This window comes from Mastacembelus armatus, chromosome 8 (assembly GCF_900324485.2).
Source record: "Mastacembelus armatus chromosome 8, fMasArm1.2, whole genome shotgun sequence".
Lineage (NCBI taxonomy): Eukaryota > Metazoa > Chordata > Actinopteri > Synbranchiformes > Mastacembelidae > Mastacembelus > Mastacembelus armatus.
Window position 1 is genome coordinate 18,952,608 of NC_046640.1, and position 24,240 is coordinate 18,976,847.

The 24,240-nt window shown below is 41.0% G+C and overlaps 2 protein-coding genes across 8 annotated transcripts; one reads left to right on the top strand and one right to left on the bottom strand.

Moving 5' to 3' along the window:
* Window positions 1–337: 337 nt before the first annotated feature.
* Window positions 338–6,906, top strand: rabep2 (rabaptin, RAB GTPase binding effector protein 2). 3 transcript variants are annotated; one of them, XM_026325554.2, is made up of 12 exons: window positions 338–550; window positions 2,759–2,914; window positions 3,033–3,115; window positions 3,203–3,550; window positions 3,801–3,896; window positions 4,045–4,143; window positions 4,378–4,491; window positions 4,905–4,986; window positions 5,115–5,126; window positions 5,350–5,504; window positions 5,871–5,987; window positions 6,199–6,906. In XM_026325554.2, exons 3-12 carry the CDS (start codon window positions 3,113–3,115, stop codon window positions 6,301–6,303), a joined length of 1,131 nt encoding a protein of 376 aa, XP_026181339.1. In that variant the 5' UTR covers window positions 338–550; window positions 2,759–2,914; window positions 3,033–3,112; the 3' UTR covers window positions 6,304–6,906. The 3 variants fall into 3 exon arrangements, with proteins under 3 accessions (XP_026181339.1, XP_026181337.1, XP_026181338.1); XM_026325552.1 differs by having other exon boundaries at window positions 339–619; XM_026325553.2 differs by having other exon boundaries at window positions 341–619; window positions 4,908–4,986.
* Window positions 6,907–7,423: 517 nt separating this feature from the next.
* On the bottom strand, window positions 7,424–22,873 carry atp2a1 (ATPase sarcoplasmic/endoplasmic reticulum Ca2+ transporting 1). 5 transcript variants are annotated; one of them, XM_026325551.1, is made up of 26 exons: window positions 22,738–22,873; window positions 22,500–22,636; window positions 21,364–21,381; window positions 20,607–20,689; window positions 18,096–18,200; window positions 16,861–16,999; window positions 15,938–16,018; window positions 15,779–15,864; window positions 15,334–15,489; window positions 15,033–15,174; window positions 13,903–14,069; window positions 13,701–13,789; window positions 13,508–13,610; window positions 13,252–13,383; window positions 12,988–13,113; window positions 12,629–12,847; window positions 12,348–12,459; window positions 12,039–12,262; window positions 11,681–11,901; window positions 11,387–11,589; window positions 11,140–11,225; window positions 10,890–11,023; window positions 10,146–10,263; window positions 9,516–9,633; window positions 8,905–8,949; window positions 7,424–7,929 (listed from the first exon to the last, which is right to left on the bottom strand). In XM_026325551.1, exons 2-25 carry the CDS (start codon window positions 22,615–22,617, stop codon window positions 8,945–8,947), a joined length of 2,985 nt encoding a protein of 994 aa, XP_026181336.1. In that variant the 5' UTR covers window positions 22,618–22,636; window positions 22,738–22,873; the 3' UTR covers window positions 7,424–7,929; window positions 8,905–8,944. The 5 variants fall into 5 exon arrangements, 4 of the variants coding, with proteins under 4 accessions (XP_026181336.1, XP_026181335.1, XP_026181333.1 ...); XR_003296727.1 differs by having other exon boundaries at window positions 8,905–9,633; XM_026325550.1 differs by lacking the exon at window positions 8,905–8,949.
* Window positions 22,874–24,240: the final 1,367 nt, after the last annotated feature.

A 24,240-nucleotide genomic window follows, 5' to 3' on the forward strand; every position in this document is an offset into this window, starting at 1 on the left:
AAACAACCTTAAGCTTCCCTGTATAAGACAAAAGGGTGAGCTTCCCTGTATAAGACAAAAGGGTGAGCTTCCCTGTATAAGACAAAAGGGTGAATGACTATGATGCATGTCAGTATCCTGTAGAGCAAAATGACCTGTGTTACATCAACACTAAACTGTTTATATGTGACAAGTGGACACATATAAAAGCTTTTCGGTGCTAAAATAATAAATCTGCAAAAAATGTAACACAAAGTGTGTTCAATAAATACAAGATGAGCTCGCATCTTGTATTTTGTAAGCTCCAGGTGTCACCGGCGCTGACAGGACAGGATGTGGGTGTAGCAGCTGCACAAAGCAAACCTTGGTATTTAATCACCACTCACACAGCAGCCAAATCAAACCCTGAGCTCCAGGCAAAACATGCAAAGGCATCTGAGAGCAGGAAGGAGGTTGACGTGTTTCCGCAGGCTTCAGACCGGGGAAAGTGGTTTCCTGAAGCTGACACTGCGCTGATCGTTTCCACACCAAACTCCTGGTGTCGGTGGAAAATGGCCTGGGCAGGATTTGTGTGAGTTTCCCTGCACGCTGAGCTTTTCTGGCGAAAGTACGATGAGCGCGTCCACGAACGAAGACGCAGGTAACTAATACAAACCGACGGCGATAAACTTGAATCTGCTTCACCGGTAACAAAACACCGACCTGCCCAACAACACGACTTTTAGAAAATATGATGGAAAACTTGTGGATTATCTTCAGTTTGACTGAGACCTGTTGACAAACGGCCTGTTAGCATCTTAGCCGCTAGCTAACACTTTGAATTGTTTATAACTGGGCTCAAAGCGTCTGTAAACTAAATAAAGATCCACTGGGACAGAACAAGTCGAGTTTTAAAGCCTTTGAGCTTTAATTTGTACTTTTACTACATTAGTTAACTGTAGCTGCTGTGTAGTTATCTGCTAAAAAGTCATGTTGTACGTTAACACAGTGTTAAACTGAGGTGAAGTGTGCAGACCTACATAAAAGTAATAATATAAAATGTATGTGATCATTTTTTGAGATTCAGATGAATAAAACAAAATAATGTTACAGTATAATCATAAACTTTTATCATTCTCCAGTGGGAAATTCATAATACATGCATACCCATCGGTATGTAAAGTACTTCGAATTATAAGTAAATGTAAGTATATAAGTACTTGACACAAGCTCCACCTTTACCAGCTGCAACTTTAAAGTGACCAGTATTCATGATCTAATAATCTCATATACGTTGATATGAAATGTGCCATTCTGCAGAACTTTTACTTTTGTTACTTCGAGTAGATTTTGATGCTGATACTTTTGTACTTTTGACCTGAAGTAGTATTTTAAATGCAGGAGTATTTTACACTGTAGCATTTCTACTTTTCCTGCATGAAAGGACTCGAGTACTTCCTCCATGTTTGCTGAAGTGCTGAACAGTAAATGTCATTTCAGTAAAAGTAAATAATCAAAACCAACAGCACTCATAACACAGCAGACTGTCTGTTGTAAATTACTGGATTATTATTGCTGATGCAAAAATGTGCAGACAGAATAACTGTTGTGTTTATATGCTCATGTGTTTTCTATTATCGTTATCAGTAAAGTTAAACTGGTCATTTCTCTGAATTATAGTAGAAAGAAGCATAACAACCACAGAAATGTTAAGAGTAAAGTACTGTCTTATGTGTACTTAGTTCCACCTCACCACCATCTTTAAATATGCTTTTTTATACACAATCCTGTTACGTCTCATTTTAATAATACAGCGGCAAAGTTAAGTCCTTTTGCATGACTGTGTTTACGACCTTGAAAGCTAAAGTTGGAGGAACATGTGTTTGCTGTAAAGTTGGCAAACAGGAGGAGGCAGGGACAGAGACAGATTGCCATCTGGGCAACAACAGTAAAGAGGAGTGTGTTTGCTACAGCTCTGCAGAGCCCTCCTGTACATATGGCATTTCAAAGTACAGAAAATTCATTTATGTAATCAGATCATTCAAATCAGTGGCAACCAGTCTCAGGGGAAAGCATCTCAAAATGTAAGAAACTCCTGCTTTTCCCTGAACACATTTAGATTTTGGACAATTGGTGAGAGAAAACAAGCTAATTTAAGATGTTTCCCTGGATTTTGTGGTGTTTTATAGACTGAACAATGAGTCATTTAATTGAAAGACCACTCTTCACTAATGCCCCAGTGTTTTAAACTGTGTAAACAGTTAGTTATGTCCTATCACAAACCTTAAGATATTAAGTGTTTTCTTCCATGGGTTCTTGCACATTAAAATATGTGTGAAAATCCAGAATATTCCAACTGGGTGACCTGCCATACTTAAAGGATTTGATGCCACAGTCATGAAAGACCAGGATATGAGAGAGTAATGCAGTAGTTTTAGATGGCTAAAATGATTTAGAGTTGTCTCGCACTAACACATGTAAAGCAGTGACATAAGATGAGATTTCTGCTGATCTTATCGTTAGGATTTTCATATCTTGTCTGACTGCCTGATGGACATGAGGATAGTTGGTGTGGGTGAGGAGGATACAGAGGATAAGGTTAAATGGAGGCAGATGATTCGCTGTGGTGACCCCTGAAGGGAGCAGCCGAAAGGGAAAGAAGAAAAAGTCGTCTGACTGCTAGAAATGCAGATTCCTTTTCAGCTCAGTTACATATATTTGTGTGTCTCCATTTCTAGTGACGCAAAAGCCTTCAAAACATTACAATGAAGGCACAACACACTCTGTTTGTCATTTCCAGAGGCGAGCCTGAAAGCCCAGCTAGCCGAGTGCAGAGCGCAGGTCGAACACTGGCAGGGTGTGGCAACAATCTGTGAGCTGAGCAAACAGGAGGAACTGGCAGAGCTGCAAAAACAATGTGATCAAGAGATCCAGTCTCTGCAGGAGGCTCTCAGAGGTCAGTATGTGTGTGTATATGTTTGCCTATGTGTGTGCGTTTGTGACCAACTCCTTGCGTGTTTGAAAAGTACTGTTCATCTGACTGGAGGACTCACTGGTTCTGGTTGTGTTTTCAGAAACAGCAGCACAGTATGAGGCCAGGATAGCTGTTCTTCAGTCTCAGCCTCTGGACTGGAGGAGAGCCAGTGGACATAATATGGTCAGTGTTTAAATGTGCATCTATTTCCAAAAATGTCTCTAAGGCTTCTAGACTCAATCCCACCATTTGTTTTCCTCTGTTTGTTAGATCAGTGGAAGAAAAGGGAGGATGGATGCAGAAGTCCCCAGCCTGGCAGAGGTTGAGGCAACAGAATCAGGAGACAGGACTCACAGCCAGTCACCAGATCTTGAGGCGGTGACGGAGTTAGAAGGGGTTCCACTTACGACAGAAGGGTATTTTTCGCTGCGGCAGTGCGACTCGGCCTCGTTGTCCTCCTTCTCCTTAGATACACCTTCTCTACCCAGAAAGTCCCACGCTCAGGAAGACACAGACTCTTTGGTGTCCATTGGAACTTTGGTGCCTGAAGCCATTTACCTGCCACCGGCTGGACACCGACTGGTCACGCATAGTGACTGGGATGCACTTAATGCCCAGGTTAGGGTCGAATTATTGTCCTCTCTATAATATATAAAGACACAAAAGCCACTGGCAAAAATTTTGTTTCTCTATGAAGGAAGAACATTCATCACACATCGAGATAACCGATGAAACTTTTTTGCTATTCACAGCAATGTATAGCAATAAAACTCCTTACTCCCTAGCCTGTGCAATTTGAATGGATTGAGAAAGTATTACCTTACCAGAAGCTTCTGTTCTAATGAGGGTGTGGGATGTTGTTTGGCAGGTGTCAGAGCTGCGAGGGCAGCTGAACCGTCTGCAGGCTGAAAAGGAGAAGCTGGAGAAAGAATTGGACACACAGACCAACCACACACACAAACAGGTGAGCAACACTTCTTTGACTCTATTTACTTGTGAGTGTGCAGAAAGACCAAGACAGTTGCAAACAGTGTCCATATAGAGTGCACAGCTCACATCACAGACTAGAGGCAGACCTAACCGGCTGTTACTGTGTTGCTGTGCTTGTTCAGGTTACGATGCTCCAGTCTCAGATCCAGACCTCAGAGGCCCTACTCCAGGATTTGCAGAAATCTTTTAGCCAATCACAGAATGCAGTCCAGAGTCGGCTGGTGAGTGATATGTTGTAGATACTACCACGTGTGGGACTGTGCCAGGGTTGATAGTTTACGTGAAAAGAATAGTTAGCACATTATAGAATAAACAACGACATGACATATGTGCATAACAACTTACTCATCCATCACACACTGATTAAGGCAACAGCAGTAAGTCAGTATAATTAAGGTGTTTCTCTGCCAGCTGTCCAGTGGGAGTATGTTTTAAAATTAGCGTTTTGTGTCCAGGCAGAGTTGTCTCTTTCTCAGAGGAAGGTGTGCAGCGAGCTGTCCAGACTGAAAGGAGATGAAGTTGAAGACGAGGTACCAGACGCCAGCACAACGTTTCCAGGAAAACTGCAGGTACAGTCACTGTTTTTGGTTTACATACCCTGTGAGTGCTACAGCAAGCAAACGGTAGTCAATTTCTAAAGAGGCATATTATAGCAGAATTAGTGAAATATTGCACATCTTTGAGTCTTGAAAACAGTAGTTTCACATGACATAAAGGGAACAGAAACCTTTGAGAACCCTCTTTATGTCTGTTTAGAGAAGACTTCCTTCCTTCTTAGTTTAGTTCAGGAAATTGTCTTGGATATGACTGGAGATTATTTAAACCTTATCACACCTCAAGATTTAGTTTTGTGGGCACAAACATTGAATTTTATAACTGATTGGCTGTTGACCTGGATTTAGAAGTATATCCATCTATTAGAAGTATACATCTTTCCCTCCTGCTCATGTTGTGTGTATGGTCACTGTTGAACTCTGACCAGCAGGGGGCGCACTGTGAGGAACGCCTTCGGATCGAGATAGTGAACCTGAGGGAGCAGCTGGACACTCGGACAGAGGAGTACGGTCGGTTGATGATAGTATTACTTTTTTTTGTTGTTGTTTTTCTATGCTCACTGTCTTGACAATGACATATTTTTAATTTTTCCTTTTCTTGCTTCCTGTCTCCATACACTTGCATCTCCTGTCATCAGAGGTTTTAGAAGGTGAGTGAAGAAATCATACTATTAGACCACTAAGCCATTTAATGGGTATCCTTTGGTGAGAACAATGTTATCAGAAGTGATAGAATGGATTGCCATTACTGAAAAAGCAAGACCCAACTTGTAATAGACTATTCCTCTTTCAATCACAGTATTGTTTCTGTTGATGTTTTGCGGTGATTGAATCTAACATGACCTTAATGCAGCTGTTTATTACTGTCTGCAGTGCAGCTGTGCAGTCTGAAAACAGAGACAGAGAGGATCCAGGCTCAGAAAGACCAGTTGCAGGCTGAGCTGCTTGCCTGCCGCACTGAACTTGATGCCCTGCGAGTGGCGCTCTCTCATGTGCAGAACAGCAACAAGGCCCTCACTAATGATAAAGTAAATTCTCACTGCTTTTATCACTAACTTTACAGTGGATGCTTGGATGTAGTTAAGTGGTGTGTGTGTTTTTTCCCTCAGTCAAAAATGAATCTCTGATTCTGAATATTAGTTGAGGAAATGAATGAATTGCTTGTTTTACTGTATTCTCCAATTTGTCACAGTTATGGAAACTAGGAAATATTTCTTTTCAGTTTCTGATCATGAGCCTGCTTTAATACTCGTAAATAAAATTATAGACATATGACAGTTTGTGGTAGCTAATATTGACAATATTAAGACTGAAATAAATATTGCTTCTTAAGAGTGACCTTTTTAATACCAACAATAGATATCATCAAAAGTCATAAATGTTTTCTCTGTCAGGCATCCCTACAGCACCAGTGTCTGGAGCTGCGAAGTCAAGTGATCAGCCTGCGCTCTCAGGTCGACACCAGCCAAACTGTACAGAGAGACTTTGTCCAGCTCTCCCAGTCACTGCAGGTAGGAATCACTGGACTTTAGTATTAGTAATAATGGATGGAGGGGGTGTTAAAAAATTCTGAATTAAAAAATGAAAACTATCAACTCTGGCAGAATAATAGTTTATATTTTGGGCTACTCTACTAGGATTCTCACATTATACTCTATATCAGTGAAAAACAATAAATGAGTAAAAGTTGGTAATTTACTCACATCCTCTTCTTCTTGTCAGGTCAAGCTGGAGTTAATTCGGCAGGCTGAGAGTCTGGACCAAGTCAAGGAAATCCTGGAAGAGAGCGTCAGTAAAGCTGGTTCGTCACCCGCAGACGCTTCATGAACTTTAGTAGTAAGTCACCCTGGAACCAAGGAACAGAGACCCAGTTGAAACATCCCAGAGGTGTCCAGTAACCATGGCCTCACAAAATATGACACTATGGTAAAGTGGCCATTAGACATATCACAGTGGTGCTGTAAGCACAGTTACATTGGAGAGACTCCTCAACAGAGACATTATTTCTTATTCCAGACATGATGGCCTGTTGTCAGTAACTGAAACTTCTGCTTAGTGACCAAACCACAAGTGAAAAGGTTTTCTCAGCCTTTGTCTTACATGTAACTTTTTTACTTCTGTATTAAATGTAAAACTGACATGACTCCAGTGAGAAACACTCAACAGTTTGCATCATATTAGTAATTAATGTGCAAACTACACTGGATCACAGTGCAATAATGAAAATTGAAGTGATACAAAATAGATTCTCCAGCTAACAATATGTCAGATGTTATTTTTATTATATATGTGTGTTTTATTTGTTGTACTAGCATTGTTATCTATCCCTGTACATAGTACAACTCTAATACTTTTTAAACTAAACAAATGTATGATCGTGATTAGGAAAGAAGCTACAGGAAGTAAACATGAAGATGATGATAAAGTTCATTATTCCTGTTTCAATTCATAATCAAATACTGTGATAATGTTTCTCAACCTTGGGCTCAGAACTCCATGCAGATTTATGTTTCTTTTTTTGGTCATAAAGAGGCAGACAGGACTCGGACTGGCGGACCGCCAGCGTCATGCTCTGTGCCGCCATAATCACTCAGTTGTTGGGGTGCTCCAGTGCAAATAGGATTACTATGAATTCCTAAGACTAGTAACTATATTGATTTGTTATACAGATAATTGAATGAAATAGGTTTAGATATAAAATGGGATAATATGGAAATAAATGTGCTCTTAAAATTTAAAAGGGTGAAAACCCTTTTAATAATAGAACAAAGATCCAAAGAGTCACATAAAGATAATACAATTTAGTATAATTTATATTTAATGTGTTATACTTATTGAATTTTAATCATACAACATGCAACAGTCAGACCACTCTACAATAATATATTTACAATGATTTGGTAGTTACAGAAGAGCTTATGTTTCAGCAGGAAACACTCCAAAGTAGTTTGATGAAGTTTGGTTTTAATACTGCACAGATGTAGAAGTCTTGTAAACACTGATGTCTTTGATTTTCAGTCAGATCAGATCTACTGATTAACATTATAATCCCTCTCATGTTCTGCTGTGACTAACCCACTGTTAATGTGTTGAGATTATGCTAAACAGCAAATTATACACAACAAGCTGAACGGAAAGCTAAAGACAGAGTTTGACATTTTTCCTAAACACATATCTTTATTCTTTATGAATACACAATAGTTTTAATAACTCTCACCTATATATTAATTTCAGTACATACACAGAAAAAATATTTTGCAGCTTTTTGGTGTATTTTCAGATGGCTTATGTGTTTTCTGTTGTAGTCATTCCACCTGACGTTTTGATCACGTTAAGTGACTGTTGGCAGGCTCTCTTTCAGTGGGAGCGCTCAGCCTTTTCTCTCCATCCTCTGTGTCTCAGTGCTCTCTCTGCTTCAGGCACTCTCTTTTGCACTTTGTCTCTAGACCTTCCCTGCACAGGAAAACAGAAGTTTGTTAGTTTTAAGGATTTGAGAAATACTCCAGTTGGTGTTGTTGCCAAGAGTTAGGTGAGAAGACTGACGACACTATTGTTTCTGCCCACTGAGAAGCTGAACAGGTAGGATATCTGTCCAAAAGCCAGCACCTCTAATGCTCAGTAACTGACAGATTGTGGTTAGTTAGTTTAATCAGTACATAACATTGTGGAAATATAATTAGTGTTTTTTTATTCGTAATTATGTGCAGGACTCTTTCTTGGCTCTTAGCAGTTTCCAGGCAGCAGAGCCAAGAAAAAGTGCTGCACATAATTACAAATAAAAAAATCCTGGATGGCTATGGTGAATTTCTAGGCTGCTGCTGTCTTTTTGTATTTATGTACATAAAAAGAAGACTGGTCTGTTATCACATGCTAATTTATTTCCCCACATTTAGATTCTAGCTAAAGTGATTTGGTTGTGGAGTTCAGTTTTTTTTTTTTTCTTTATCTTCCAGACTAAAGATCATGCTGGCTGCTTGGCTTCTTTTTCATAATCACAGCAGCAGCTACAAAGTCTGAGAAATAATCCAACATCACCCACAAACATTTTGGTTATGTTTTATTTTGATCTTGGCAAAATGCAAAATATTAGTCAGGTTGTAGTAAATGCATAGTCAAAGTAGCAACACTCTAAACATGCTTACCTGCATTTTTCTATTTCTACTTTTAGCTGCTCAACAGATTAATTAAATAATAGCTTAAATAGCATTTTTAGGTTTCTCATGCTGAGACCAACTGGAGGATTTTTACTGGCAGTTCATGACAGATTCACAGCAAAACTGACCACAGCTACAGTCACAGAGACAACTGATTAGTTCAGAAAAACAAACTGAACGAGAGTAACTTAAACATGTATAACACCAGCATGAAACTTTAAAAACGTGCATGTGCAGAATGCTTCAACCTTTTTAGCATGAGTCAGGGGAATACCTTGTTTTGTTACAGGGGCATGGAGAAAGGGGGAACAGGTTTAGGCTGGATTGTCAAAGGGAACGTGAAAGAGAGGATCCAGGCAAAGGAACATTAGATAAATGTCATGAAGGAAAACAAAAAATTAGGATAGAAGGTGGGAAAGAATTAAAACAGTGTCAGGAATCAGAAAAGAGGGGAAAAGGGTTAAGAGTTAAAAGAAACTTTATCAGGAAGTAATTTATTCTAACATTTAATTAATCAATTATTGAAAAGTGACAGAAATTCAGACTAAATTGTTAAAGAGGATAAAACATGTATTCTTAAAATGTGTATGTATGTTTTTAAAGTAGCTCTGGGTCTGAACAGGAGTGTGTGAACACATTTTTACATATTTTGTTCTTTCTGGTGCATATAAAGATCAAATCTCAGATCAGGTATTGATACAGTGATTGTAGTATTCTCTTCTTTTGTGCATTGTGTTTATATACCAGATTACTTGATAATCATATCTTAACCTATGTATTTAATACACGGGGCCTTGTGTTTCTTAAGCATACAGTACTGCCCAGGCAACATCTGTCACACACCCTCTGAACATATGTGTTAAATGAGTCAGATGTTTAACTTACCCTCTAGATATGTGCGAGCCACAAACTTGAGAAGCTCATCGAGCAGGATAACTGGGAAAGAGAGTTTCAGCACTATCAGCCACTGCTCCACATTCAAGTGAGTGAGTTTGAAGATCATCTGTGGACGAGAGCAGCTCTGTGTTAGAACAGCCAAACAAACAGGCCTTCTGTTTTGATTCATTCAGCCATAGACCAGTTATTTGACACTGAAAAGGAAATTGGAAAATAAAATCATTTTACAAATTAAATAAATGTACATCAAATGTTTCCAATAAAAATGAACTCTTGTTGATATGTAACTGTTACATACTGATCAGAAAAATATTATTGCTTGAATTATAACCTCGATTGCTGTTACAGATCTGTTAGAGCCACAGCACACAGAAATAATCAAACATCTGAAGGTTATTTTGTCACATCATTCCAGGACTTCACAGCTGCCAAACAGCTGGTTGGTTGTGTTAAGGCTAAACATCATCTCTGTTGGACAACAAACAGTGTGGTATCTGTGAGTATTAAGCCATAAGCAATGTAGACATGAGAGAGAACATGGGGGTTTGCGAGGCAGTGTCAGGGAGAAGGATGTTTTGATTTGGAGAAGAGGGCTGTGGTGCAGGAGGTCAGACTCACAGGCAGGGGGTCGATATAGATGATCATGAAGTGAAGGGACATGGAGAGGCTCATGGCAGCCACCAGCCAGCCATTACTCCAGGGGGGCATACGCACCAGGGACTGGTTCTCAGACAAGCTGAGGGGAGGAAGGAGGAGGGACACACGGATGAAGAGGTGAACACATGAAAATACATTTGTGAGGAAAAAAAATAAAGTGGCAATATACACCAGCTTAATGTCAGTGTAATTTGCACTTCTCTGCATAGTTTTTAACTTTATTCACTCTGTTCATATAACAATTAAAGCTCCAGTATTAACATTTTATTTTTATTTAATTTAATGCATGTATAGACTGTCTGGAAAATGCAAATTAAATGGTGAATGTTGATATAAACATCCAGAAAGTTCAAAGTTTGACAATGTTCAGTGAAGAGTAGCAACATCACAGTGTTAAAAGTGACAACGTACAAAACTAAAGGTAATACTTAAGTAAAAATACCTGGTAACTATATCAGACATAAATACAGTGGAATAAAAATACAACATTACACACTGACTTGTAGTGTAATAGAAGTATTAAGTAGCATTAAATGGAACTACTAAGTCAAAGTACTTCACATTTTTACTCACAGTCCTTGAGTATATGCATTTAATTGCATCTTACCCACTGGCAAGAAGTAATCTAGTTTCATTAACAATGTCAAGGATTGTGTGTAGATGAAAGTACCCACAATGCCCTTTGAGTTGTCAGTGCAGTCAGACCTGTTCAGAGCGTTGCACATCTCGATGGTGACGAGCACAGACAGAGCCATGGTCATTGGAGGAGCAGATTCAAACACCTCACAGTTAACCCCAGCAAAATCCTCGTTGTCCTCACTGCACTGCATGAAGTGCGACTGATGGGGAAGATGAAAACAGAATGCTATTTCCTTCACTTGAACCTGGAAGGTCCCTCTGTGAGATGTGAAGTTTTTTTCATTTGTAGCTTGCAGTTACAGCTATTGACACTAACCAGCTGATAGAAGGTAACCATGGGGCCATCATCACTGTACAGGAACCACCAGGCAGCTGCTGCAACAGTTGCAGCACCAACATAACCTGAAAGATATAATTATGGTTTTAATGCAGAGTATCTGGACGATTTCAACTGGAAAAAAGTTAAAACAAGTAATATTTAGTATGAAAACATGTTTCTGTCTTCAGATGTTTAAATGGATGATACTGCATGAAAACAGTGAATGAGAATATAATGTGTGTACCTCCAATGGCCAAATATCTGAAGAAGAGCCAGCCAGAGATGAGGGGCTCTTTTGGGGAGCGGGGGGCTTTGCCCATGATATCCAGGTCAGGAGGGTTGAAACCCAGTGCGGTGGCAGGCAGACCGTCAGTCACAAGGTTGACCCACAGCAGCTGGACAGGGATCAGAGCCTCAGGCAGACCCAGGGCAGCGGTCAGGAAGATACTGGAGTGAGAGGAAGACAGGAAATCCCTTTCTTAGTGCCTTGTCTTGTGTCTGGGAAAGGGGTCACGGAGGAGTAGAATAATGTACCCACCAGACAACCTCGCCTACATTGGAGGAGATGAGGTAACGGATGAACTGCTTCATGTTGTTGTAAATGGCTCTGCCCTCCTCTACAGCAGACACAATGGAAGAGAAGTTGTCGTCAGCCAGGACCATCTCAGAGGCTGACTTGGCAACGGCAGTGCCAGAGCCCATGGCGATGCCAATCTCTGCCTTCTTCAAGGCGGGGGCATCGTTCACTCCATCACCAGTCTTAGTGAAAGGTAGAGGGAACAATGGAAAGGTATGATGTATTAGCCTGGGTTATCATATTTGACTGTCTTATTGTTCAACTCAAATTATTTCATTGCAGCTCTTTAACACATCAAATGCTCTTTCGTTCCACTCACCATGGCAGTGATCTCATCAAAGCTCTGCAGGTACTCAACGATCTTAGACTTGTGAGATGGTTCCACTCTGGCAAAGCAGCAAGCTTTTTGTACAGCGTTCTTCTGATCATAGGGTGCAAGGTCATCAAACTCACGACCGGTGAAGGCCTTTCCAGTGACATCCTCATCCTCACTGAAGATGCCAATCCGACGGCAGATGGCCACCGCTGTGCCTTTGTTGTCACCTGGAGGGTATAAAAATGATGTTTGGGGATGAAGTGTTTTTTTTCTGCTCAGGCATTTCTTATACAAAGACATGCATATACTGACCAGTAATCATGATGACACGGATGCCAGCGGCCTTGCACAGCTCGATGGAGCCCATCACTTCCTTACGAGGAGGGTCGAGCATGCCAACACAGCCCACAAAGGTCAGATCAGTCTGGCGATAAGAAAGTAAAAGGTTTAATGTCCTTTGGAGACAAATATTTCTCTGCTTTTATTTATTTTTAAACTATGAATACACCATTGGTCTAGTGACACTGTATTTCTACAGCATCTCTGTAGTGTCTGTTGTTTCTGTCTTAATATTTCTGTCCTCAGTCTCCCACCTCATACTGTGCAAACTTGGTTGAGTCCTCCAGGTTCATCTCCTCCTTCCTCATAGGGCTGTCACAGGTGGCCAGTGCCAAACAGCGGAGGGTGTCGCGCCCAGTGCCCCATTCCTTGATGACTGACATGATGTGATCTTTGACCGGGCCAGTCAGTGGTAGACGGGTGGTGCCCACACGGATGTATGCACACCGGTCAATGACACCCTCTGGAGCACCCTGACGATGCAGTAATAGCAACCATTGGCTTGTGTTTGTTGAACAGATATTTAACTCCTTTTATGTTGTCATTTTATTTATTACAATGCTTCTTCTGGGGTTTACATTTGATTCGTTTTTGTGTCCTGTGTCACACTCACTTTGACAAACATCTTGCTTCCCACAGGAGCTTTGGCCGACTTGGCTGGAGAGCAGTAGACTGACATGGACTTCCTGTCTCTGGAAAACTCTAGGGTGAACTCCTTCCTCATCAGCTGCTTAATCACCTGTTGGAAAAGTAAAAGAAAAACATAAACTCAGTTTGTTTGGTGCTGAGCAGGTAGTGTACAGTGTTTTTTTAAAGCTCTTTTGCTGAAAAAAACCTTCCTGCTGCAGCTGAAAACAGAAATCTTTTGTGGACTTACAGCACAACACGCATTTGCCCTTTCCACCTTGGACAGGCCTCGCACTTCCGTGTTGAACACGTTCATCTTCTCCACCAAACAGCACAATGCTGTTTCAGTGGCTTCACCCACTTTCTCATAAATACCCTTGGACTGCATCATGGACAGAGACAGAGACAGAGAGAGAGAGAGAGATGAGTGTAAACTAGTCTCTGAGCAGTCTGTTACATGTGAACATAAATGTCATGAACACAAATATTCTGAGTTCTCCACAGACCTCGTTGTAGTCCAGAGAAGAGTCATTGCACAGAGCACAGATGGTAGCCAGCTCAACCAGTCCATCATACTGTCCACACTTTAACAGTGCACCATTTTTTGTACTGGTTAAAAAATGATGTAGTCAGAACATTAAGTAGTGAAGATATTGTTTTTCAATAAAAGGTTATTGCTTTACTCCTTTTGACACTTACACTTCTCCTTCAGGGGTGTACTTTGAGCCTGAGATGTCGAACTGACCGAGGGAAACGGTGTCACCTTCTACTTTATCAATGATGAACATCTGCATGAAAACATGACACAAGATGCAACATGTTTCTGTCCCATCTTCTCCCCTTTTTAGTTTCAAGCAGACTTTCTGGATTGATGTAAGTAGAGCAGTATGTATGAACCCACCTTAGTTACACACATCTGATTGGTGGTGAGAGTACCAGTCTTATCAGAGCAGATGACTGAGGTGCAGCCCAGGGTCTCCACAGAGGGCAGACTTCTGACAATGGCATTCTTCTTGGCCATACGTCGTGTTCCCAGAGCAAGGCAAGTGGTGATGACAGCAGGGAGACCTAATGGACAGATGCATGAATGCTGAATGAACTTCACAGAGGAGATGTTAAGTGCTAAACATTTCCACAATTATTAAGGAAATAAAGGAAAAAGTGGCTGCACGATTGGCATATCACTTCTGGTAAAAAGCAAAGAATAATTTCCCTTTTCTGTTTAAAACCACCTGGACTTTAGGGGCTTGGTCTGCTGGCGGGGTAACAATAGTTGGAGCACACCCAGACTACTGTGTTCTCCAAAGATTCTTGTGTGGAAGGGGGCTCCTGTGAGCCAAGCAGTCCTTCCGCACTCTGAGTCAGATTCTTGGCAAAATCAACTGCGACAATGTTGTGGAGAAGGTCTGGAGAGTGTCCAGTTTTAATGACATTACAGTGACATCGCTGTTTGTAGATGATGATGTCCTTTTGGCATGATCAGACTCTGGTCTCTGATGTGCATTGGCAGAGTTTGTTGCTGCCTGTGGTGTGACGGAGGGACTGTAAGCATCTCCTCGTCTGAGACTGTTTTTGTTCCAGAAAAAGTAATCAATCCCATTCATTAGACATAAACAGGGTAGGGGTCTAATCATAGGTCTTAAAAAGTAATAAGAAAACATTAACTAGGGCACATTAATCTAAATATTTCTATCATTAACAGTTATGGTTATATACTGTGTACCACTGGGAAGTACTGACAAAAAAGAGCCATAATAATCAAATTCTAAGGTGGCAGGTTTTCTGTCAAACGTTTATTCTTTGACCAGTGCGACCATGAAACACACAGATCAGACCTTGAGAATATCAAGAATGATGTTAAACTTTTTAAGCATGGTATAATATTGTAAATATTAAACATAATCCAATGGCCTTAATTTAAATTTGAATGCTTTGAGAACTGCAGCGTCATATAGCTGAGCTACATCCGATGAATCTTAAATATGATAATCTTCCTGGGCAACCAAATGAAAGTTAATCCCTGGGGTTTACCTTCAGGGATGGCAGCCACAGCCAGAGCCACAGCAATCTTGAAATAGTAGATAGCACCACGGATCCAGGAGCCTCCATGGACAGGGTCATTGAAATGGCCAATGTTGATTATCCAGACAGCCACACAAATGAGGGAGATGACCTGGAGGACAGTCACAGAGATTTGAATCACATGACTTTGGTGTAGTTTTGATATATCATTTGTCTATTTGAAGTCAATTAAAGGAGTATTATGTATATGTTACAAATGCCACAGTGATGAGGCAGCTGCAGAAAGGTTTTATGTCTGTGCTTCACCCACCTTGGAGAGCTGCTCTCCAAACTCATCCAGTTTCTGCTGCAGAGGGGTCTTCTCCTGCTCAGTGGCAGCCATCTGGTCACGAATCTTACCGATCTCAGTCGACACACCGGTTGCAACAACAATTCCAGTGGCTTTTCCAGCAGCAATATTGGTGCCCTGATCAGTTTTATGAAAAAGGACACACAAATGTCACTGGCTTCCACAAAATGCTGTAAATGCACTAATGGTCCCTGGAAGATGAATCCTAATGATTGTGGTGATATTTTCATTTAGGTGGATGTAAACGTACTGGCATGACATAGTAGCACATCTAAATGGACTCGAGCCATCATCAATGTTATTAGTTACACTTGTGCTTTCCTGCCTTAACAAGTGAAAATCTCTGGTGTGAAAAAAAGTGAACTTGGCTGTGAAAATAAACAGGAGAAGCAGGAGAAAGACTCACAGAGAATAGCATGTTCTTTTTGTCCTGGTTGACAGCCCGGGGGTCTGGGACAGGATCAGTGTGCTTGATCACACTGACAGACTCACCTGTGAAGTAGGATTATTAGGTCCAAATCAAAAAGATGCTGTTTGTTGTCTGTGTCTGAGATGTATCACCTACCAGTAAGAATGGACTGGTCCACACGCAGGGTTGTAGACTTGATGGAAATGATTCTGATGTCAGCTGGCACTTTGTCTCCAACTAGATGCAAACACAAAAATAATTTAATAAAATTCAGAATATTTGGTCTAACCTTTTCACCTTAAGTGTCTTTACTTTTATGCAGGATTATAATACAAATTACTTCATATCAGTTTGAATGCAGCATTACAGCTGGATGGAGGGATGGAGGAGGGCGGTGGGGTTGACTGGTTTTAGCAGTCTGGTTGTATAGTGTTGTTGAAAACTGATAGCACAGTCAGTAAGAGGGAGAGGGAGACCTTGGGGAGATCATGAAATGAAAAGAACAGGTGTACAGCAAACAGAGGGAGAGGGAGAGACAGAGGAGAGAGTCGATATTGAGTGTATTTATACTCAGGCTTGTTTTTTTCTTCTCACAGAAAGTTCCTTCAGTCACCCTCTCCCCACCCCCTTTCTCTGTGGCTGCCTTAAAAGGGCCCACGTTCATTCTCAAGGACATTACTGACTCCAACATACACGTGCACCGCACTTTTTCTACCCCCCAAGTATATCAGTGAACAGTGTTTCACTAACTATGTTGGGGTTCAGAGATCGGGCGGAGGACATGGAACATGGCAAAAGTTATCAGTGATTTGATTTTATTTCAAACTAGGAGTCATTATCACATTATCATTTTAAAGTTGTACAGATGACAGAACACCAAAGATTTCATAACGCAGGATAGTTCCAGGGTTTCCTGTGCCGCATCCTTATTTTAGCCTGCTATAAACTGGAGCTGAGACTTATGTTCGTCAAGGGTGATCATAATTGTGCCTCTTGTGTTTGCAGTGGGTGAGTGGACTTTGAATAAAGGAAGCAGGCACAGCAGTGACAGAAAAACCCTCCAGGAATAGGAGTCTTACCAGAAACCTCCACCACATCACCAGGAACAATCTCTCTGGCCTTGATTCTCTGCACGCTCTTCCTGTCCGCCCGATAAACTTTCCCCATCTCTGGCTCGTACTCCTTGAGAGCCTCTATGGCACTTTCTGCATTGCGCTCCTGTTGCAAAAACACAAACAAAACCAAACATAAGGTGATTTTGGTCCCATCACCTCTCTGATTGCACCAGCCTTAGACAAATTATGTCAGTGTGTCAACTGCTTATTGTGCATCTTTAAACTTGTGACACGTCTTACAAGACAGACCAGATAGAAAAGCTACAGAGGAGGCATCGCTATACTTTTGAGAGACAGTTTAAAATAAAGAAAAACAAATGATACACAAAACCATACGCTAATTTTTGGTTCCTGTACAAGTCAAAATTAAAAAATCTGGGGTCCCACATTTCCCATAATGCAATTCAGTATCATCTTTGGCATTTTCTTTGACTGGGAAATTGAATGACCTTAAGTCTGTGCAGCTTCTTTCGAAGTGGTCATGTTTGAGGTCATGTTTCTCCACGTTTTTGCACCATGAGATGTTTGTCAGAGCAGCTTCAAGCTCAACAACAGCTTCAGACAAGTCAGACAATGATGCTGATTTCAGGCTGTGGTTTCTTCCAAGGCTGCCCTCGATCGCCTCAAAGTGTAAAGCCCAACTTGTGCCAGCCAACCACCCCTCCATTCTCCTTCATACTCCCCACGTGTGAATTCTTGTGCATAGTTTCCAAATGACTCCCACAGTGTTGATATGAACCCTGCTATCACACTATCACACAAACACACAAACACACACTGGCCGTGATGGTAACCCGATCGTCTCTCTGTATTTTTACTGTGGATTGCACAGTGTGGACATTAATGAAGCAGACTGCATTTTGAGCCTCCAGGGCAGAACAGGTTTCAGTCCAACACCTTCTCCTCTCTATCCCCTCATGGATCCACTCGCCCCATTGGCTTAACCTTTTACCTTTTCACCTCATGCTGACGTTATGTCTCTCATTCTGGCTTTCCTTGAACTGCTCTGGAAGTAATGTAAAGGACACGGACTGAGAACTGAACGGGCTGTCAGATGTGTGTGATTTATCGTGTGTGACTGTTGCTAAGTAAAGGAATCTATTTAGGTGTGTGTAAAAGACCGTTTTCGGGGGCAGGTATTGTATGTGCCCTTGTGATTGCAATTGTTCCTCTGTGTATGTGTGTGTGTGTTCATTGACCTGCCACACTCCAACGACAGCATTCGCGATGAGGATGAGGAGGATGACAAAGGGCTCAACAAAGGCAGTGACAGTTTCCTCACCTTCCTCAAACCAAGCCAGTACCTGAGAGAGACAGAACGAAAACGAAAAGGTCACTTACATTTTGTTTCCCTGTGAAGTCTGATGAAAGCCAGTCTTTAATCCTTATATTCCAACTTACTGCTTCTCTTTGGTGAACGAATCAAACACTAAAATGTTTTTTGGTTTTGGATCACTGATTTTTTCACTCTGCATTAAATTAATTGCTTAAAGGCAATTGTCATTTATGTTATTAATGTTCATGAGTTAGATGAAGCATGATCCCACAGAGCCACTATGATCTCAGGTAAAATAATTTTTAAAAAAACGTATTAGTTTTGGGTTCTTTGAACTTGTGATGGACATTTTCTGAAATGTGTTACTTGAAAAAAAATGTTGTTAGTTACAGGTCTGTTAAATATTCAAATCACATTCAAAATTATATGGTGTCATACTGCAATAGTGTAGATTTGACAGCATCTTTTATCATAAAATGTTTTCCCCAAATTCTCCCAGTGCTTCACTGGAATGATCCAAGGGAGACGTTACTCTTAAATGACACTGACGTACATTTTGAGTTATATTAATACATTATTGCACCTGTTAGTCAACATGATACAGCTTGATGGCAATAAAACAATATAGTCACGGTGAGGAGCTATTTATGACAGTTAAGTATCATTAAAGGATCGAGTGACATTTCACTTTGTTGTTGTTGTAACTTACATCATCCTGTGTGTGAAGCTTTTCTTCTGCATGTGACTCTTTTCCAGATCTATAGTCTAACACGTGTGTGGCCCTGTGAGCAGGAGTCCCATGTCACTAACACAGGTCTGTTTCGGAAAGGCTTCGTGTTGACATTGACACAGATTAGTTGCAGGGCAGCGGAGCACAGAGTTAACAAGAGGGAAGCTAAGTGTCATCCCACCACATCCTTCTCCAGTTGCATCGAGGTTTTTGCTCATCACCAACCATGTTTTTCATTTGTCTGCTTTTTATCTCATCTTTTCTCACCCTTATCCAAAAATAGGCCTTATTGCTCACTCTCTTGTCTGTCTTCACTGTGCTTCTCTTCAAAGACACAATCGATCTCCAGAATGAGAGTCCGAGCCTGTCAGCACCTTGCAGTGGGAGGACATTCCTGTGTGTATGAATAGGATGACCATGTATTTGCAGTATTTAGTGTTCTCTCTTTTAGAAACCATATATGACTCTGAATCTTTTGCTCTCATTTGTCATTGTAACAAACAATGCAACTGTGCAACCCAATCCCTGACTCCCCCCTTCAGCCTTCTCTTTGTCTCTCACTCTCTCCTGCTGCCATCCCTCGTTCCTTCCATCACTGACCTTTGTCCAAGGATACAGTTTCTCGTCCTGGCTTGAGACTTTCTTAAAATAAAGTTCCTGCCATGCATATGTGCACACACACCGTCACTCTCTTCTGTTTCTCTTTGTTCTTGCTCTCCCTATTTCACACACACAGTGGTCAGACCTTCTAAGGCCATAGTGACAGCTGTACAGGGAGGCCAGAGGGCAGAGATTGAGGATTAAGACAATGTGTTCAGCCTGCTCTCCACAAAACGGTTTTGGAGGTAGCCAGAGGGAGGGGCGGGAGAGAGGGATTCCTTCTGTAAATGAGAGTGAGGACAAGGGTCTAAATGTAATTCAATAACCCGATGAGGTACACGCTGCGTTGGTCGACTTGAGTGTGTGATGTGTGCGTATAGATGATGCTGCTCATTGCTGAGGCCTGAAGGGCGTTCGCTGTCAGTTTCCTTATTGCTCCCCATCATTGATTTCTGCCATCACCAATTTTCTTCAAACTAGGTCTGTTTGTTAATTAACAGTAAGAGATTGTTTTACGTTCAGGTCCTCATGTACAACAACTGATGTATATCTATCCAAGTGCAACTTTGAGCAGATAATATATGACTTTCTTTCCTCTCAAGCAGCTATTTCAGGGTTGGCAGTACCTGATTTCAGATTTAGTCAAACATTGTATTAATATCCAAGAGAAACTTGAAGCATCAGTGATGGAGCTTGTTGTGGATGGCATGGTAGTACGATCTGCTATGTTATAATTCTGACAAAAACTAGTGGTTGTGTTTCTAATTTAAGGATTTTTAAGCTTCACTTCCTGTCCATCTCTCATCTTGTGGCATATTCTAAAATTAGGCAGCGGATTGGAGGGTAATTGAAGAATAGTACAAATCAGAAACTGATTCTCTGAACAAACCCATTGCACACTGATCAACAACAGCTCTGAGAAATAATTCAGAAGATCTGAATAAATATTTATTATTTTTTTAATTTTATTTATTTTTTATTATCTCTTTGCTTTTGCCTTTTTTTCCCCTTAATATTCAGTGCTCAGTTTCTGATCATGTTCTGTGGAACATTGAGTACTGCAAAGACAACATGTCATGTAAAGGGAAAAGCAAACACACTCACAAAAGAGATGCAGGCAGCCAGCAGTAAGATTCTGACCAACAGGTCCTCAAACTGTTCCACCACCAACTCCCAGATACTCTTTCCTGTTAAAAAGAAAATACATACAATTATGTACAGTATTAAAGAATGTGTGCTCATATATATATTGTTTACTAATGTATTTATCTACCTGGTGAAAGGTTAAAATGTTAGTAAACGTCAATCTGATAGATTAGTAGATCATTTCAATGTGAGACTGATAAACCAACAAATGTTACTGTAAGTAGAAAATGCAGAATAACACCACAAAAACCAAGAATACATATTTGATGGTTGACTTTGCTTCAGCTACTTTGCAGACAACTTATTTTTTAATATCTGGTCTCTAAATGAAATCATACCACCAGGTGCAATCCAGCATTGTTGAATTGTAGCTGACTAACACCTGGAAAACCACTGGCACAGATGCAGACAGGCCTAACAGAAAGACTAGTTTGTGTTTAGCTGGTGTTGTATACGTCAGGCTGCCGCTGGAAGGCAGAGAATCTGAGGACTTGGATCAGCTGATTTCTTGAGTTGTCTGTGGTTCGATATAATAATCTCCATGTCTGTGGCACACTGGTGGACAGACTGAGAGGTGTAAAACAACTGTGTGACCTGTCATCACAGGAAGTGAGGGGAACAGGTGTGTCTGGGTGGCACAAAATGAAAAGATTTTGACATGTCTAATTAACAGAACATGCAACAAGCAGGTGTTCGAGGCTTAACGTGGACTCACCCTCCTCTGCTGGCAGCTCTGTGGGTAGAGAGAGACAGAAATTACAAAAAAAGCATAGCTGCACACCACAATTACTAATATTTATAATTGCAACTAAATCTTTTGACTCATTTACTAATTAAAGCTTAATATATTGAGCATTACATCACAGAAACATTAATGCTAGTAGCAGCTGGTGAGTTCAGGGCCACCTTGTCCTGCTGCTGGTTTCTGAAAGGAATATAGTGTCTTTAGTAACTGACCTTTACAGTGACCCTTAATTACTCTGCTATTCCAGTTTGCTGTTACTCTGTCAACATCCATTTGTCAGCTGAGATGCTAGACTCCAAATAGTCTTTGCCACCTGATTAAGCCTGATATACTAAAGTAAAAGCTTACCCAGTGTGATTGCTCATAAAGAACCTCCTACACTTGGCTGTGTGGAAGGCGCTGCAGCTAAACATGAATTTATTAAATGTTTTAACTTGCCATAGGAAGAAATGCATGGGTATATTTAATGATGGTTCTATTCCCTGTGGTCCAGCTCCACATCCATAGCTTACTGTGACACTGGAATAAACCTTTCATTAATATTACTTGAGCTATTATAAGTTAAAGTCTGTTGTGGAAAAGGCCTGGAGGATGCTAAGACACTGAGTTAGTTCAATAAGGCAAGAATAAACTCTCCCACCCAGTCTCAAGATAGAAATATATACATTATCTTCAGCCTAAACTGATGCCAGCAGCAGTTGTCAGAAACATGACTGCACCTGCTCCATAAACACTGTGTCATTTTAGATAGTTTCTCCTTAATCAGACCAACACCACAGTCTCAACTCATTTACTAACTAAAGCTCAATAAAGTGAGCATCACATCACACTGTGCCAGTTCATCTATCAGTCCTCTCACTTCTTCTCCTTCTCTTATTCCTTCCCTCAGTGTCTGTTTCTGTCACTTTATCCTGTCAAACCTCTGGTACACTCTGTGTTTCTGCCTCTTTCTTCCAAGCTAAATCCAACAAGCACATGTGTGTTCCTCCTGCTGACCTCTCCATTCTGTGATTCCTCAATCACTTCATTCATTAACACTTTATTTCCACTCTCAAATGTTCCACTCAACAGTCCCTTCTGGTCCTCGATCCCTTTCTCGCCCTCACCGTTGAAGCCATACTTGTCCAAGTTCTTCTTAACCTGATCAGGCGACAGGCCAGTGTCCTCAGTGACGCCGAAGTAGGACAGAACGTCCGCTGACTCTTTGATGTGTGCGTTCTCCATCCTCACTGAAACAGAGAGGCTTCAGAACAAAGGAATAAAGAAAAAACACAAACACATAAGTCTGGGTGGCCCAGTTGGCCTGATACCGAAACTTAAAAAATTGAAGCTACGTTCACACACCACTTTCTTGAAGTGTGAGATTGGGATTAAAAACTGGCAACCCCCCTGCGTTCACACTTGCTCTCTCTTTGCCCCCTCTCTCTCTCTCTGGGCTGTTGCTCTCCTCTCGGAGCCCTGGACTGACAGAAAGTGCAACCCAGCAAACTGTCCTGAAAAGTTTTATACAGAAGAAAAAGTGGCCTCATTGGTGCTTACTCACCATGCAGTCACCCCTCATTGGCCGAGGACGTCACAAATAGGTGGGCAGGGATGGCCCTGTGGTAAAGAATAGGCAGGGGGTGGGGGTTGTCAGAGGGGCAACAACTGCTGAGGGGTCTACTGCCTTGGTAAGCTGGAAATAAGGTGTGCATAAGGGAACATGCATGGTCAGGACAATGAGGAGGGGCAACATAATGACTTTCTGAATGGGAGGTAGGGGACATTGATGTGCACATGGCAGAGTACTGCTTTGGACACTTAACAAGTGAATAAACCAAACATCAAGTATAAGGTTTTGAAAGTTTCTTCAGGGCATCAAACACAAAAGATTTTTTCTTTAAGAAGTTATATTTCTACTTGTGAAAGTTTTCAGCATCACCATAAGACAACAAAGCTGATTTACTGAAGTACTGTAATAAGTACAATTTTGATGTCCTTCAGTATTTACAACTGCTCACAAAATATCATTAAGCTTCACAAACAATTTAATTTAAGTGTTTTTTAAATTCATTATTTCATAAACAAACACACTGATCAACTCTCTTTGTCACTTATTCTATAGATAAAAACAGATCTGGACCCAAGCTTGGAGTTACAGAACTTTATTGACACCAAGCTAAAGACAAAACTCAAACTGAGGTCTTTATGCAACAAGGCAAAGACTGTGGAGACACAGGGGAGAGTAGCAGGAGACTCAGAATACAGGAACCAGAAGACATGAAACGCAGCAACCAGGAGGAGACTTGAGGAGACTCAGGAAAATGTGGTAACTCACAGGGAAACCGGAACCAGGAGACGTGGAACACAAGAGCCAGGGGAAGACTGAGGTGACTCAGGTGAGTGTGGCAACTCACAGGAAAAACTAGGAACACTGGGAAACACATTGGAGCAGCAAGATGACTAATCCACCACAGTAGAAATATAACCTGACAATGAGGTGATGAAAAGCGACGTCTTAAATAGAGCTCCTCCTCAAGAGCAAATGGGGAACAGGTGTGGCTCATCACCTCATTGCCTAGATAACAAACACACACACACGCACACATACACACATACACGGAGTGAGATAAAGGGGAGGAGAAACCCAGGAACAAACACACACAGGTGAAATTAATCAATGATAATAAGACTAAAGCTAAGGAAGACTAACTATGGGGAAACACAGGAAATAATACAAAATAAGAGTAGTGGAAACCACTGGACTGAACAAGCAAATAAAATTTAAATGAGCAAAATATGAATAATTCACAAGAACTGTAATTAGAAAATAATTGTATACAAACTGTAGTAGATATTTATTTCTTA